At 39.8% G+C, this 12,648-nt stretch overlaps 2 protein-coding genes and 1 pseudogene across 11 annotated transcripts in view; all 3 read left to right on the top strand.

Annotated features, from left to right (window-relative positions):
* The window catches only part of Cr2 (complement C3d receptor 2), a 35,815-nt gene extending 33,378 nt beyond the window's left edge, over positions 1 to 2,437 (top strand). For all 4 annotated transcript variants that reach the window (XM_074048433.1, XM_074048432.1, XM_020164096.2 and 1 more), the window contains one exon: positions 1,696 to 2,437. The gene's annotated coding sequence lies outside the window, so the exon portion shown is untranslated. The remainder of the gene's footprint in view (positions 1 to 1,695) is intronic.
* On the top strand, positions 1,177 to 1,267 carry LOC141414508 (small nucleolar RNA SNORA51; annotated as a pseudogene).
* A 6,429-nt stretch (positions 2,438 to 8,866) lies between the features above and the next one.
* Positions 8,867 to 12,648, top strand: part of Cr1 (complement C3b/C4b receptor 1 (Knops blood group)) — a 120,193-nt gene continuing 116,411 nt past the window's right edge. For 4 of the 7 annotated variants that reach the window (XM_074048437.1, XM_074048441.1, XM_074048436.1 and 1 more), the window contains exon 1: positions 8,868 to 9,315. In XM_074048437.1, the coding sequence (XP_073904538.1) occupies positions 9,213 to 9,315 (103 nt within the window). In that variant the 5' untranslated portion in view covers positions 8,868 to 9,212. Of the gene's footprint in view, positions 9,316 to 12,648 lie in introns of all 7 variants that reach the window. The other 3 variants (XM_074048438.1, XM_074048442.1, XM_074048440.1) reach the window with 3 other exon arrangements.

Below are 12,648 nucleotides of genomic sequence, written 5' to 3'. Positions count from 1 at the left end.
TGCAAGTGATATATGTGTATTTTAAGCAATAGGTGCAGGCTAGACATACAATTTGGACCTTGTGAGTGTATGGATATACATAACCATAAGACTGAATGAGATCATCAAGGGGATGAAAGAGGCCAGGGATCCTCCAACATTAGGAGTCATAGACTGAGAAGGGACTAATAAAGGGTTGAAGAAGCGGCCTTGAATGTGGAGAAAAGCACCAGAGTATAGTGTGCTAGAAGTCAGGTACAGAGAGAAGTTTTGGGAGCATGGAATGACCAACTTTGTCAAAAGCTATTGAAAAGTCAAAAAGATGAGTAGTGAAAACTGACCATTGGATTTGGCAGCAAAAAAACTATTGGTGAACTTGACAAGGAAAGTTTTTATGGAAAGAAAGGAGATAGAATGAGCTTAGGAGAAAGTGAAAGGACAGAAATTGCAGATATCAACTATAGACAGCTCTCTCCAGTTTTCCTGACAAGAGGACCAGATAAATATTGGGACAGCAAGAGTTAAAAGTAAGAGTTAAAAGAAGTCAAGGGAAAGACATTTGAAGAAAGGATAAATAACAGCTATGCTGCAACTCCTATATGCAATGAGAATGATCTGGTAGAAAGGGAAAGAGTGATGGTAGGAATGATGGAAGGACTGCTGAAGCAAAAGCTGGGCATACTGGAAGGACCAGGACCTGCTGCTTGAGCAAAGGAGCTTCCCTGAGATGGGTGAAGGTTTAGTCACAGAAGAGATAGCAGAACATACAAGTGCAGGGGAAGATACGAGGGTCAGGTGTGCTGGTAAGTGCACTTGAAGTTCTCTTCTGATGGTCTGTTTCCTCAGTTGAGTAGAAAGTTGAGAATGAGGCTGGGAAAGATGTTTGAGATTAAGAGAAGGCAACAAACAGTGAACTAGGAGCTGAAGACTGAATAACAGAAAGTACAAAAAGGTAGACAGTCACCATGAACATCTACCTGAAGTTCTCAGGAAAAAAATAAATGAAAATGAGAAATGAGAGTGAGAGTAATGCCCTGGCATTATGATAAGGCTCTTCTGCCTCAACTCATTCAACTCTCACTACCACTTACAAAGATGGTCTTATCTCCAGAGAACACCAAGATTAAATAATATCCAAAAGATAAGAAAACTAAGGCTGAAAGATTTTCTTGGTCAAGATCAAGAGTTTAAGCTCAAGGCCTCCTGGTACTTACCACAGGTTGTGTTCTTACATTGACTGTATAGAAAGAGGAGGCTATACAACTTACCTCTTCTCTCTTGGACAAATAAGACTTGCCATACTACACTGGAAGAATAAATACCATAAGAAGTGAAAGCTACTGTGGCAGTTGAGTAAGAAAGCTACTTGCTGCTGGGAAGTTGTAGAAAAGAGAAGAAAAGAATGGGACAAGGGAATCCCTAAATGCCACTAGTGGGGGCCCAGAGTAAAGCTGTTACATAAATATCTTTTGACTAAGTGAGACTAAGAATGTTGCTTCTATTTCTCCCTCATTTAGTGTCATCCATGTTTATCATGTATATAAATAGAGTTATTATTTGCTCAAGGTCATGTTATCTGAAGAAGTACTTCTTCATAGAATGATATCTTCCAATAAGCTTTATAAGGCTGTAATTGGCATGTAGGATGAATGTGAATGCTCTCATTATTTAAACTTTGACTTGTACTACTGCCTGAAAGGGAATGATCTATTTCAGTGTGCCTCATGGTTGGGAGTCCAACTGAACACTGATTCAAGAAACTACTTGAATATCAGCAAGTCTCTGTGTGGCCTCAACATCAGGGAAATGATTTCATAAGCTACTAACTTCCTATATGCACCTATTCTCAAGCAGAAAAAAGAAAGTTTGCTTGATGTTAAAGACAGAGCCCAGATTTATTGCTGAGTGTGGTCCAAGGACTTTCTGAAGCCTTGCTTGTGATCTACCTGAAACCAGACTGGGGCTATAAAAAAAATATGTGACTCTGAATGTGTCACTTTTTTAAGGAAGGTACTAAAAGGAGCTGTACTCACATCTAGTCCCATCTTTTTGTAAACAGCATACTTAGTGTTACCATGTGCTTTGGGTTATAATGTGATTTTAATTATTTGAAGCAAATGGGAACCATTTCTGTGGTTATGATGATCTCACACCTTATTAGGAACACTGGCTTTATTTTAATAGTCACTTCCTTCTCTGATATGGTTAAGCATTCTCATTTGGTTTGAGTTTTTTTCATAATACTGTATATCCTTTGCCTTTCCATAATCACTCAGTAATTCCAATTTGCACAAGTTTTTTTGAAGTTATAGGAGTCAAGTTTTAATTCTGAAGATTTGGTATACAAATCAAGCTTTGGATATTTCCTTAACGGGTTTCATAAGCTTTGGTTGCTTATAAAATGTGAGTTAGGAATATATGTATTAACCATTCAAATAAATTGCACTTGTTTAAAATATTTTTTGGCTTTTCTTTTTTAATCTTTCTGGAGCTAGTGAACTTTTGAAAGCAGATATGGTCCTAGGGTCTTTAGAGTTCATGATTTAACAGTTAATCATTATGGACCCTATCAGTTAATCATTTTAGCCAACTCCAATCTGCAAATTCAATTCTCTTGCCCAAAAATGTTCTTCATATTGTCCAACCAACACTTCCTTCAACCCACCCATCCTCTTCCACCACTCTAGATATAGCTGCTGACCTTCTTTGATTAAGCATTAATCTATTGAGAAAACAACACCTTTCTCACTGGTAACCACAAATTTCCTCTCCTCATCTTCCCCTAGATTAGGTGTCCTGCTCACCACCTTTTTTTGTTTGTTTTTAAAATTGTGTTAAAAAAACTGTACACATAACATGAAATTTACCATCTTAACCATTTTAAGTGTATAATTCACTAGGGTTAAATATATTTACATTGTTGTGTAACAGATCTGAAGAACATGTATTTCTTTGAAAATCTGTAACTGTATTCATTAAACAAAAAATCCCCATTCCTGTGCAAAAATAGGAATTAAATATTCATATAATATCCTCTGGAATATATTCTATCTCTCATTCTGCTTTCCCTTGCTCGCTTCATTCTTTGGCAGACACTCCCAAAAATACTGGGAAAATATTTGCTGATGATGCCAAACCCACATCACATTAGCTTAGCATTCCAGTAAAGAGTTTCTCTTGTCAACAACTCCTTTAAAAGTCCACTCAATTGCTCTTATTTATCCAAATGCCTCCAAATGAACCAATTAGTAGGGCCAGGACAGTGAAATAAATAGATGTCAAGGCCTGGCTTGCTTGCACAGCTTTGGATAGGATTGCTCTATCTTAGGGGTTCTCACATAGGGTGATTTTGTCCCCCATGGGACATTTGGCAGTATCTGGAGAAGGGGGATACTACAGACATCCTACAGAAAAGAATTATCTGGTACAAAACTTCAAACGTATTGAGGGTGAGAACACACCATCTACCTGAACCACATGGAACCAGAGGAAATGATGGATTTACCAATGGACAAATCTGGGGACAAATTGCAAAGGAACAGATCCATTCAAAGCAACAGATATCCACTATACCTTCAATTTGAACATAAATCTTCCCCAAACTGTCCACGTTTCTCTTTTTTGCACTCTCTCTCTCCCTTTTCTCTTTACCACCAGGTTTTCTGAAAGAGTAGTTAACCTTAACTTTCTCAACCATTTCACTCATTTGTTCTATACAGAAATCCTTCTGTGACCTAATCACTGTATCATGGGATATAGCAGGGATAAACTGATATAGTAACTTTTATTCTTGAAGGAGTGCCAGAAATAAGAAAATGGCCAGGTGGAAATAAAATAAAAATCACAATTTAAAAAATTATATAAGCAATAAAAGAAGAGAAAATGTTTGGAATGGATGTACAACTCTAAATAGTGGCCAAGGAATGCTCTATTACTAAGATCACAGTTGAGAAAAAGAACTCAAGGAGGTAGAAGACAGATTTCTGGGCAAAGAGTGTTCCAAGCAAAAGGACCACTGAATGGAAAATGCTGAAAAGGAGATACACTTGACATATTTGTAGAATAACCTGTTATCATGTGGATGTGAAAAGGAGAGATGATGATGTTAAGGAGAGAGAGAATTCCTGAAGTGATGTCTTTGAGCAAGTAAGAGCATATTGAATCTAGTACATGAGTGGAGAGGTTATCCTCATATAAGGAAGTGAACAGTATAAATGCACTAACAGGACATAAGGAGGCATTTTAGGACAAATTCAGGTAAATTTGGAAATTCTCTTTGACCACTTCTATTTTCTCAGTGATAACAAGAAGCAAAGCTATAACTAGAGGTTAAGAATGATGGAGGAGGTATCAGCATTCAATGTCAAAATAAAAAGCCCATGAAATTATTACTTAGAATGGGAGGTAAATGGCAATACCAGGCAGAATTATAATGGGCCATTTGAAATGAGATGTCATTAAAGTGAGACTAGTCATCAGTACAGATAGTAAGAAATACAAAGATTGTGGGAGGTGGATAATAGGCGTGAACTAAAAGGGTAGGATTGGTAATTGGAGAAGCAGGATAGTTGAAACTATGGAGAGACTGCAGTTATGGAGACAGGTTCCTGGGTATGGACATGAGTATTAGTGCCAGAATATAATGGAGGACAAGATTGTTGGCAGAGGGGAGTCAAGGCACTACAAAGCTGTAATTCTAGCTACTTGGGAGGCTAAGATTAGGAAGATTTTGGTCCAAAGCCAGCACAGGCAAATAGTTTGCAAGACTCCATCTCTAGTAACCAGAGCAAAGTGGACTGGAGATGTGGCTTAAGTGATAGAGTGCCTGCTTAGCAAGCACAAAGCCCTGAGTTCAAAACTGTCTCTCCAGAAAGAGAGAGAGAAAGAAAGAAAGAAAAAGAAATAGCAAGCAATACTCATTGCTGTAAGTATTGAAGTCACTGAGAACCAGGATAAGAGCAGCAGTGAAGGTGGATGTGAGCCAGGAGCTTCAAGGCTTGAGGGGAGAAAGCAGGTGCTAGGAGATGACTGCAAAACAAAGTGCAAATGAGTGGCCTGTTCTGAGAGCATGTGATGTAAGCCTAGGGAATTGACCCTTCTCCAATTCCCTTTCCAACATCCTACTACAATCTGCCTTCTTCCATAACTCTTTTGAGCACAACGTGAAAGAATATCAGGTCCGTCAAAGAAAGGCATTAGATGCATTAAAAAAGAAGTGTGAGAAGTGATATGATGAAACAGATGTTCCTTAGAATACAGTCTTGGGAGAGAACCCAATGGAAAAGTACGGTACATACTGAGCCTTAGCAACCCTGCCCTTTCTCAGCTAGTGAGGGGAGGAGCTGAGACTTGAAAGAGAGGAACAGATGAAGTAAGGCAGCATTCTGGAAGGTTTGTGTGGGCTAAGGCTATACATCCTAGTGATATAGGTTTGCTGGACCATGTTAACACAGGTATCCATTAGTGAAGCTGCTACCTGGAGCATCTTTATTCCATCACGGGTCACACATATGCATAGAAGAGAAGAGAGATGACACACTTACTGAAATATCTGCTATAATATCTCTTCAACCCTCATCTACTCCCATCTGTATAGCATTTGATATTTGCAATTACTTCCAGCTCCATGCAACTCATTCCAACTCCAGTGTTAGAAACAATTGACTCCTATTTTAATCAATGTGTAAATCCAGGATTTTTGTTTTAACTGTCACAGACCTCCTTGACTAGCACTACTTTTCTCTGTAATTCTATGGGCTTTGTTCTATATATTAAAAATTCTGAGAAAGATACCAACATTAACTCAAAATGGATCAAGGATCTTAATATCAGACCACAAACTCTAAAGTTGATACAGGAAAGAGTAGGAAATACTCTGGAGTTAGTAGGTATAGGTAAGAACTTTCTCAATGAAACCCCAGCAGTGCAGCAACTAAGAGATAGCATAAATAAATGGGACCTCATAAAGCTAAAAAGCTTCTGTTCATCAAAAGAAATGGTCTCTAAACTGAAGAGAACACCCACAGAGTGGGAGAAAATATTTGCCAGCTACACATCAGACAAAGGAATGATAACCAGAATATATAAGGAACTTAAAAAACTAAATTCTCCCGAAACTAATGAACCAATAAAGAAATGGGCAAGTGAACTAAACAGAACTTTCTCAAAAGAAGAAATTCAAATGGCCAAAAAACACATGAAAAAATGCTCATCATCTCTAGCAATAAAGGAAATGCAAATTAAAACCACGCTAAGATTCCACCTCACCCCTGTTAGAATAGCCATCATCAGCAACACCACCAACAGGTGTTGGCGAGGATGCGGGGAAAAAGGAACCCTCTTACACTGTTGGTGGGAATGTAGACTAGTACAACCACTCTGGAAAAAAATTTGGAGGCTACTTAAAATCTAAACATTGATCTGCCATATGATCTAGGAATACCACTCCTGGGGATATACCCAAAAGACTGTGACACAGGTTACTCCAGAGGCACCTGCACACCCATGTTTATTGCGGCACTATTCACAATAGCCAAGTTATGGAAACAGCCAAGATGCCCCAGCACTGACGAATGGATTAAGAAAATGTGGTATCTATACACAATGGAATTTTATGCAGCCATGAAGAAGAACGAAATGTTATCATTCGCTGGTAAATGGATGGAATTGGAGAACATCATTCTGAGTGAGGTTAGCCTGGCCCAAAAGACCAAAAATCGTATGTTCTCCCTCATATGTGGACATTAGATCAAGGGCAAACACAACAAGGGGATTGGACTTTGAGCACAAGTTAAAAGCGAGAGCACACAAGGGAGGGGTGAGGATAGGTGAGACACCTAAAGAATTAGCTAGCATTTGTTGCCCTTAACGCAGAAAAACTAAAGCAGATACCTTAAAAGCAACTGAGGCCAATAGGAAAAGGGGACCAGGAACTAGAGAAAAGGTTAGATCAAAAAGAATTAACCTAGAAGGTAACACACACACAGGAAATCAATGTGAGTCAACTCCCTTTATAGCTATCCTTATCTCAACCAGCAAAAACCCTTGTTCCTTCCTATTATTGCTTATACTCTCTCTACAACAAAATTAGAGATAAGGGCAAAATAGTTTCTGCTGGGTATTGAGGGGTTGGGGGGGAGAGGAAGGAGGCGGAGTGGGTGGTAAGGGAGGGGGTGGGGGCAGGGGGGAGAAATGACCCAAGCCTTGTATGCACATATGAATAATAAAACAATAAAAAAAATTCTAAGAAAGAATAAGGGGTGAGTATGATCAAAGTACCTAATATATACATATGGAACTATCACAATCAAACAGCTTTGTACAATCAATACACTCTAATAAAAATATTAATAAAATTTGTTATAAGAGGAGAGCTATAAGCTTGACCAGCCAGGCAGAGATATGCATGATATACAAAGATCTTAGGAATCCTGCATGGATGTGGTTTCTTTGTTTCCATAGTGATCTTCCTTTTGTTTACTCCATTATGTTCTCCCTTGACTATTTCATCAATTCCTATGATTTTGACCATCTCCCATCCAATCCCTTGTTCAAACATCCTCTTTTATACATTGTAAGCACATATGTAGATGTCACAGTGAAACTCCCTGTACAATATATGTTAATAAAAATGGTTTTTAAAAAGGTCTTCTTGTACATTTCTAGTTCAGTCTCATAATCAACAAATTACCCATATCCCCAAATAGTTCCTAAACATTCCCACTGCTCCTGGCCTCCAATGAACCCCATCTGTCCTATTCCTAACTCCTTCCTACTGTAAAATAACAAGCACAACAACAAAATGCCTTTGATGCTCTTCCTCGATGAAACTACCCCTCCTCTCTCATTAATTTCCTGTGGCTTACAACAACACAAATTGATTCTTTTACAATTGTGGAGGTCAGAAGTCCAAATTGAGTCTTCCAGGGCTAAAACCAAGGTATTGGTAGGATTGGTTCCTTCCAAAAGTCCCAGGGGAGAGTCTGTTTCTTATCACTTCCAGCTTCTAGAGGCAGCTGGCATTTCTTGGCTCATGGCAGCAACACTGAGCTCTCCTTTCATCATAGTCTCCTCCCACCCCTATCTACCACCTTCCTTTTATGATTACCTCAAGTCCACCTGGAAAATCCAGGACAACCTCCCCATCTCAATATCTTTGATGTCATCACATTTGCAAAGTCCCTTTTGCCACATAAAGTAACACATGCTCTGGGGATTGGGATGCAGACATCTTTGCAGAAGTGAATATCATACAATCTACCACACAACCCATTCCTCTCATCCTTGAATTCTTAATCTCCTGTCCTAAATTTGTCCCTTCTCATATAAGTGGCACCACCATTCATTTCTAATCTTGTCAACTAACTCTAGATTCCTTTCCTCTTCTCATCATCAACTTTAAGAAAGGAAGTAACGAAAATCCAATGCATGAGCAAATCCTGTTCACTCCATCTCCAGTGTCTCCTTAATTTTTTCCTCTTCTCATCATCAACTTTAAGAAAGGAAGTAACCAAAATCCAATGCATGAGCAAATCCTGTTCACTCTATCTCCAGTGTCTCCTTAATTTTTTTACATAACAACCCAATCACAGTCTTCATCAAATGTCACTCAGATCAGGACCACGCCTCCTTACTGGTCTCCCCATCCACTATCGCCCTATTCTAATCTAGGCTCCATCCTATTCACAATATCGTATTTGTAAAATGTAAAGTAATTAAGCCATTCCCTTTTTAAAAGTCTTTCAATGGCATGGTACGTGTGAATTCACCATAAAGAAGTCGGTTCCTCATATTCTCTGTACACTACACATGATCTGCAATTGCCTTTTCAACAGTGAGTGAACATAGCTGATCTACCCACGCGGATTCTTGCCAGGGGAAAAGTCGTGCAGGGGTGCATGCAACCCCAGCTGTAGTAATGCCCGCCTTTGTTTGGAACCGAAGATCCTCACACGTGGAGTATATCAGGGAGCTGAATCCTTGCCGGATTTTGATTCAGCACCTGAGTCCCTAAGGTGATCTCTGGTAGTGAAACTCGTTAGAAGCGATGCAGATGAAGAGTAAACAGGACCTCGCCCAGTAAGGGGAAGCTGTGGTCAGAAGCTTTTTGTCCCGGAACCGCCACCCTCCCAGGACGCTGGGCACAGAGCCTAGCCATTGGTCTTTCCGCTGCGGTTTCTCTTACTTCAATTCCCTTTGACAATGCACCTGTTTTCTAGATCTGCTTAGGGAGGATGGGGACCTCTTCTCCGAGGTGCTCTGAGCGCCTTCTCGTCCCCTGCTGCGGAGGAGCCCTGCTGGCGGTCCTGGTGCTGCTCGCGCTGCCTGCGGCCTGGGGTGAGACGCGGGGCTGGCGCGTGGGTGGGCGAGGCAGCTGCGGGGCTGCAGGGGACGCGTGGTCCCCGGCGCTGGGCGCCGGGTCTGAAGGCATCGCGGTGGTGAGCTGAGTGCAGTAGGTGGTTGGACGCATCTGGGATCCCTCTGTGTGCCCAAGGCCCTCCTTGCCTCTGGGTAGGAGGGAAGTCTCCATTCCCAGGGGCTTGTGTTGCACGCACCGCAGAGGAGGGTTCCAGCGCTCAGCCCATCCCTTGCTTTTGTGCATTCCCAGTGTGGACTGGTACAGTGTGGCACTGGTCACAGTGAAAGAAAGGCGGTTTGGAAATTCGACAAACCTGGGTTCTAATTCGAGAAATTTAATTGTGAGGAAAGAGAATATACCTGTCTTGAGTCTGTTTCCTCAGCTGGTAAACGGGTACATCGTATCTCTCCATCATGGTGTAGCTAACGTTTTAAATGGCACAAAATGAGTCAAGGATCGAACACAATGCCTGTCACTTAATTCATTTCTATCCCCAACCATTACCTCTGCACTTGGCCCTCAAGGGTGTTTAGACAAACAGTCCGAGGGGTGCAGTTATCACCTGAAAACTGCCTTACTTTGGACTGTATATTTATCCTCCTGCTACACCCCAAATCCGCACCACCATCAACAGCATTTACTTGAGCTCCTACTTTAAGAAAGATTCTCCTGTGCCAGGCACTTGAGGGTTAGAAGAACAGGGACCCCCAGAGCGGACAATGGAGCTAGTACCAGGTAGGTAAAAGGAAGTAGGTTTGCATAGCAGTTTCATGATGTGTTTAGCACAAAACAAAGCCTATTCTACCTATTATGGAGATTCTGAGGCCACACCTTCTCTTCCTTCCTCCTAACTTCAAGTTCATAAACATCTCCAACTAGAACCCTTCTGTCTATTTTTTGGCCTTCCCAGAAGTCTTCTCTGTTGCTTACTCATTGCCAACAAGCCAGTTGAAGTGACAGTCTTAGATGTTTTTGTCCAGCCTCTTCCTGACAACTCGGGGTTTGCTGTTTTCCACCACTAGACATTTTGCATTCATTGTTTGTTTCTTCTAAGAGAGCAAGGAAAAAAGAAAACCAAACTTCCACAAAAGTTGGTATTAATATTTTACCTCCCTAAGCATCAGAAAGTAACCCATCAGGTGAAGAGGTGTGATAAAACTTCAAATTTTATTTTTAGAAGTATACCAAGTAAGTTAAGGAATCTGTTGTGAATACTTAGGAATTGTGGTCCTTGTATTTATCTGCCCCCTTCTTATTGGAATATTGTAATAGTTTGTCCATGTTTATTAAGTTACTATTATAAACAATCCTAGACACTATTAATTGCAAAAAAAATTTGCTGAGGTTTCATAATAACCTCAAGTATGACACAGACTAAACTAAACTATCTAGTAATTCAGTCACCTGAGTAATTTAAATGAAGAGAATGCTGATGGAATGCCACCACTGTGCACAGCCCTCTGGAATTTAAAAGAGAGATCTGCTTCCTCCATGTTTGCTTATGGAAATTTGTTCTGGTTTTCAGCATCTGCTACTTACTAAGTGGGGGCTTTGGGCCCAACAAGTGAGTTAATAACCCTGATGTTCAGTGTCCGTGTGCATAAAATGAACATAATTGACATCCTGCTATTTGAGAGCCTATTGCGAAAATCACCATGATGTAGGTAGTACAGTGATGATATTTTGCAACCTGACAACCCTCTTGTAGATCTGAGAAACCATGACTAAGAGAAAACATAAAAGAGCCTAAAAGCCACAGGATAGCTAAACTAACAAGAGAATATTTAGGGGAGGCTAAGTGGAAGTAGCATGGCTTTAGTAGAGCATATAGAGTGAATCAAAAAACAGGTGAACACAATATTTCATGGGGAGGATTATTTTTGTATAAAATACCAGAGGAATCAGAATTATTTTATTATTATAGGATACTCACTATATTAATTTCAGATGAAACAGACTTCAGACAAAGGAAAATGATCAGGGATAAAGGGGTCATTCCTCCAAGAAGACCTGACACTTTAATATGTATGTGTCTAATGACAGACTATCAAAATGGCATAGTGAGGCCAAACTGACAAAAATGTAAGCAGAAATAAATGAGTCCATTATTACAGTTGAAGATTTCAACACCTCTCTACCAGAAATGGACACAGGTAGAAAATCAGTAAGGACTTAGTTGAACTCAACAGAACCGTCAGTCAACTGGGTATCAATCAGCAAGTGTTGACTATGTCATTCAACAACAGCAGAATGTGCATTCTTCTCAGACTCTTAGAGATCATTCACCACATTCAAAACCATAAAAATAGCACATTGGTTAAAGTATTAGTGGAACAGTGTTTCATATAGTGTAGACTCTGGCACCCTCTTCTGGTCCTTCTTAGGTCATGTTCTTTTTTCCCTGCTATGTAAAGACGCAAGGTAGAAAGAAGAACGTTCCAATTTACTTTCTGTGCTTTGGATGCATTTAGTTTTTATATGGTCATATGAGTGGATTTATGGTTTATATTATATAGTTTTATCTAAAATAACCTTCACATTTAGACAAATAACTTCAAAAATGTCCTGCACAGAAATACTGAGTGACGATAAGGCCAACCAACTCCAGCAGACAAGATGGCAGAGTCTACAACCTCCTTTTCTCTCCCCCAAGACACACACACAAGCTTTTTGCAAGCAGAATTAAAAGGGAGAAATGTTGTCATCCTAACCACAACTGACAAACATGGGCAAAAACAAAAACAAATCCAGAAAGTATCAAGACTAGTTGACATATAGCTATTGCACTCTCTTATTACCAGAAACTGGGGCTTTATTTTGTCCTTTTTGGTGATCGTTAATGATCATATTAAGTCATCATGACTAGGAAAGCATTTGAAGTGCTTTTCTCAACTACATCACATTTATTTAAACTTTTACTTATGTATATAATTTACATAATATATGATATTTGAGTTTTATTTTTGAATGGCATGTGCTCTTTCTTTGGCTGATAAAATTTGCTTAAGCAAAAACCTTTGCAGATCTCTCCATTAAAGAGGAGAATATACAGGATGAGAGTAGAGTATAGCCCAAGTTGACAGCTCAGATTGGCACAGAGAGAAGTGAAAATGAGTTCATCATGCTGATAGCACAGGATGAACCAACCAGCCTTGAATGGAAGGTCTGAATCAGGAGTATTTGAAAGTTGGCTGTATTAACCAAAACAAAACCACAATGAGTGACAATATATACCTAGGAGAATGGCTAAAATTTAAAACATTAACCATACCAATTATTGGCAATAGTGAATTAACTGGAACTATCAAATA

This window comes from Castor canadensis, chromosome 11, assembly GCF_047511655.1.
Source record: "Castor canadensis chromosome 11, mCasCan1.hap1v2, whole genome shotgun sequence".
Taxonomy (NCBI): domain Eukaryota; kingdom Metazoa; phylum Chordata; class Mammalia; order Rodentia; family Castoridae; genus Castor; species Castor canadensis.
The sequence above is the reverse complement of the archived record's forward strand: the minus strand, read 5'-3'. Positions and strand labels throughout refer to the sequence as shown.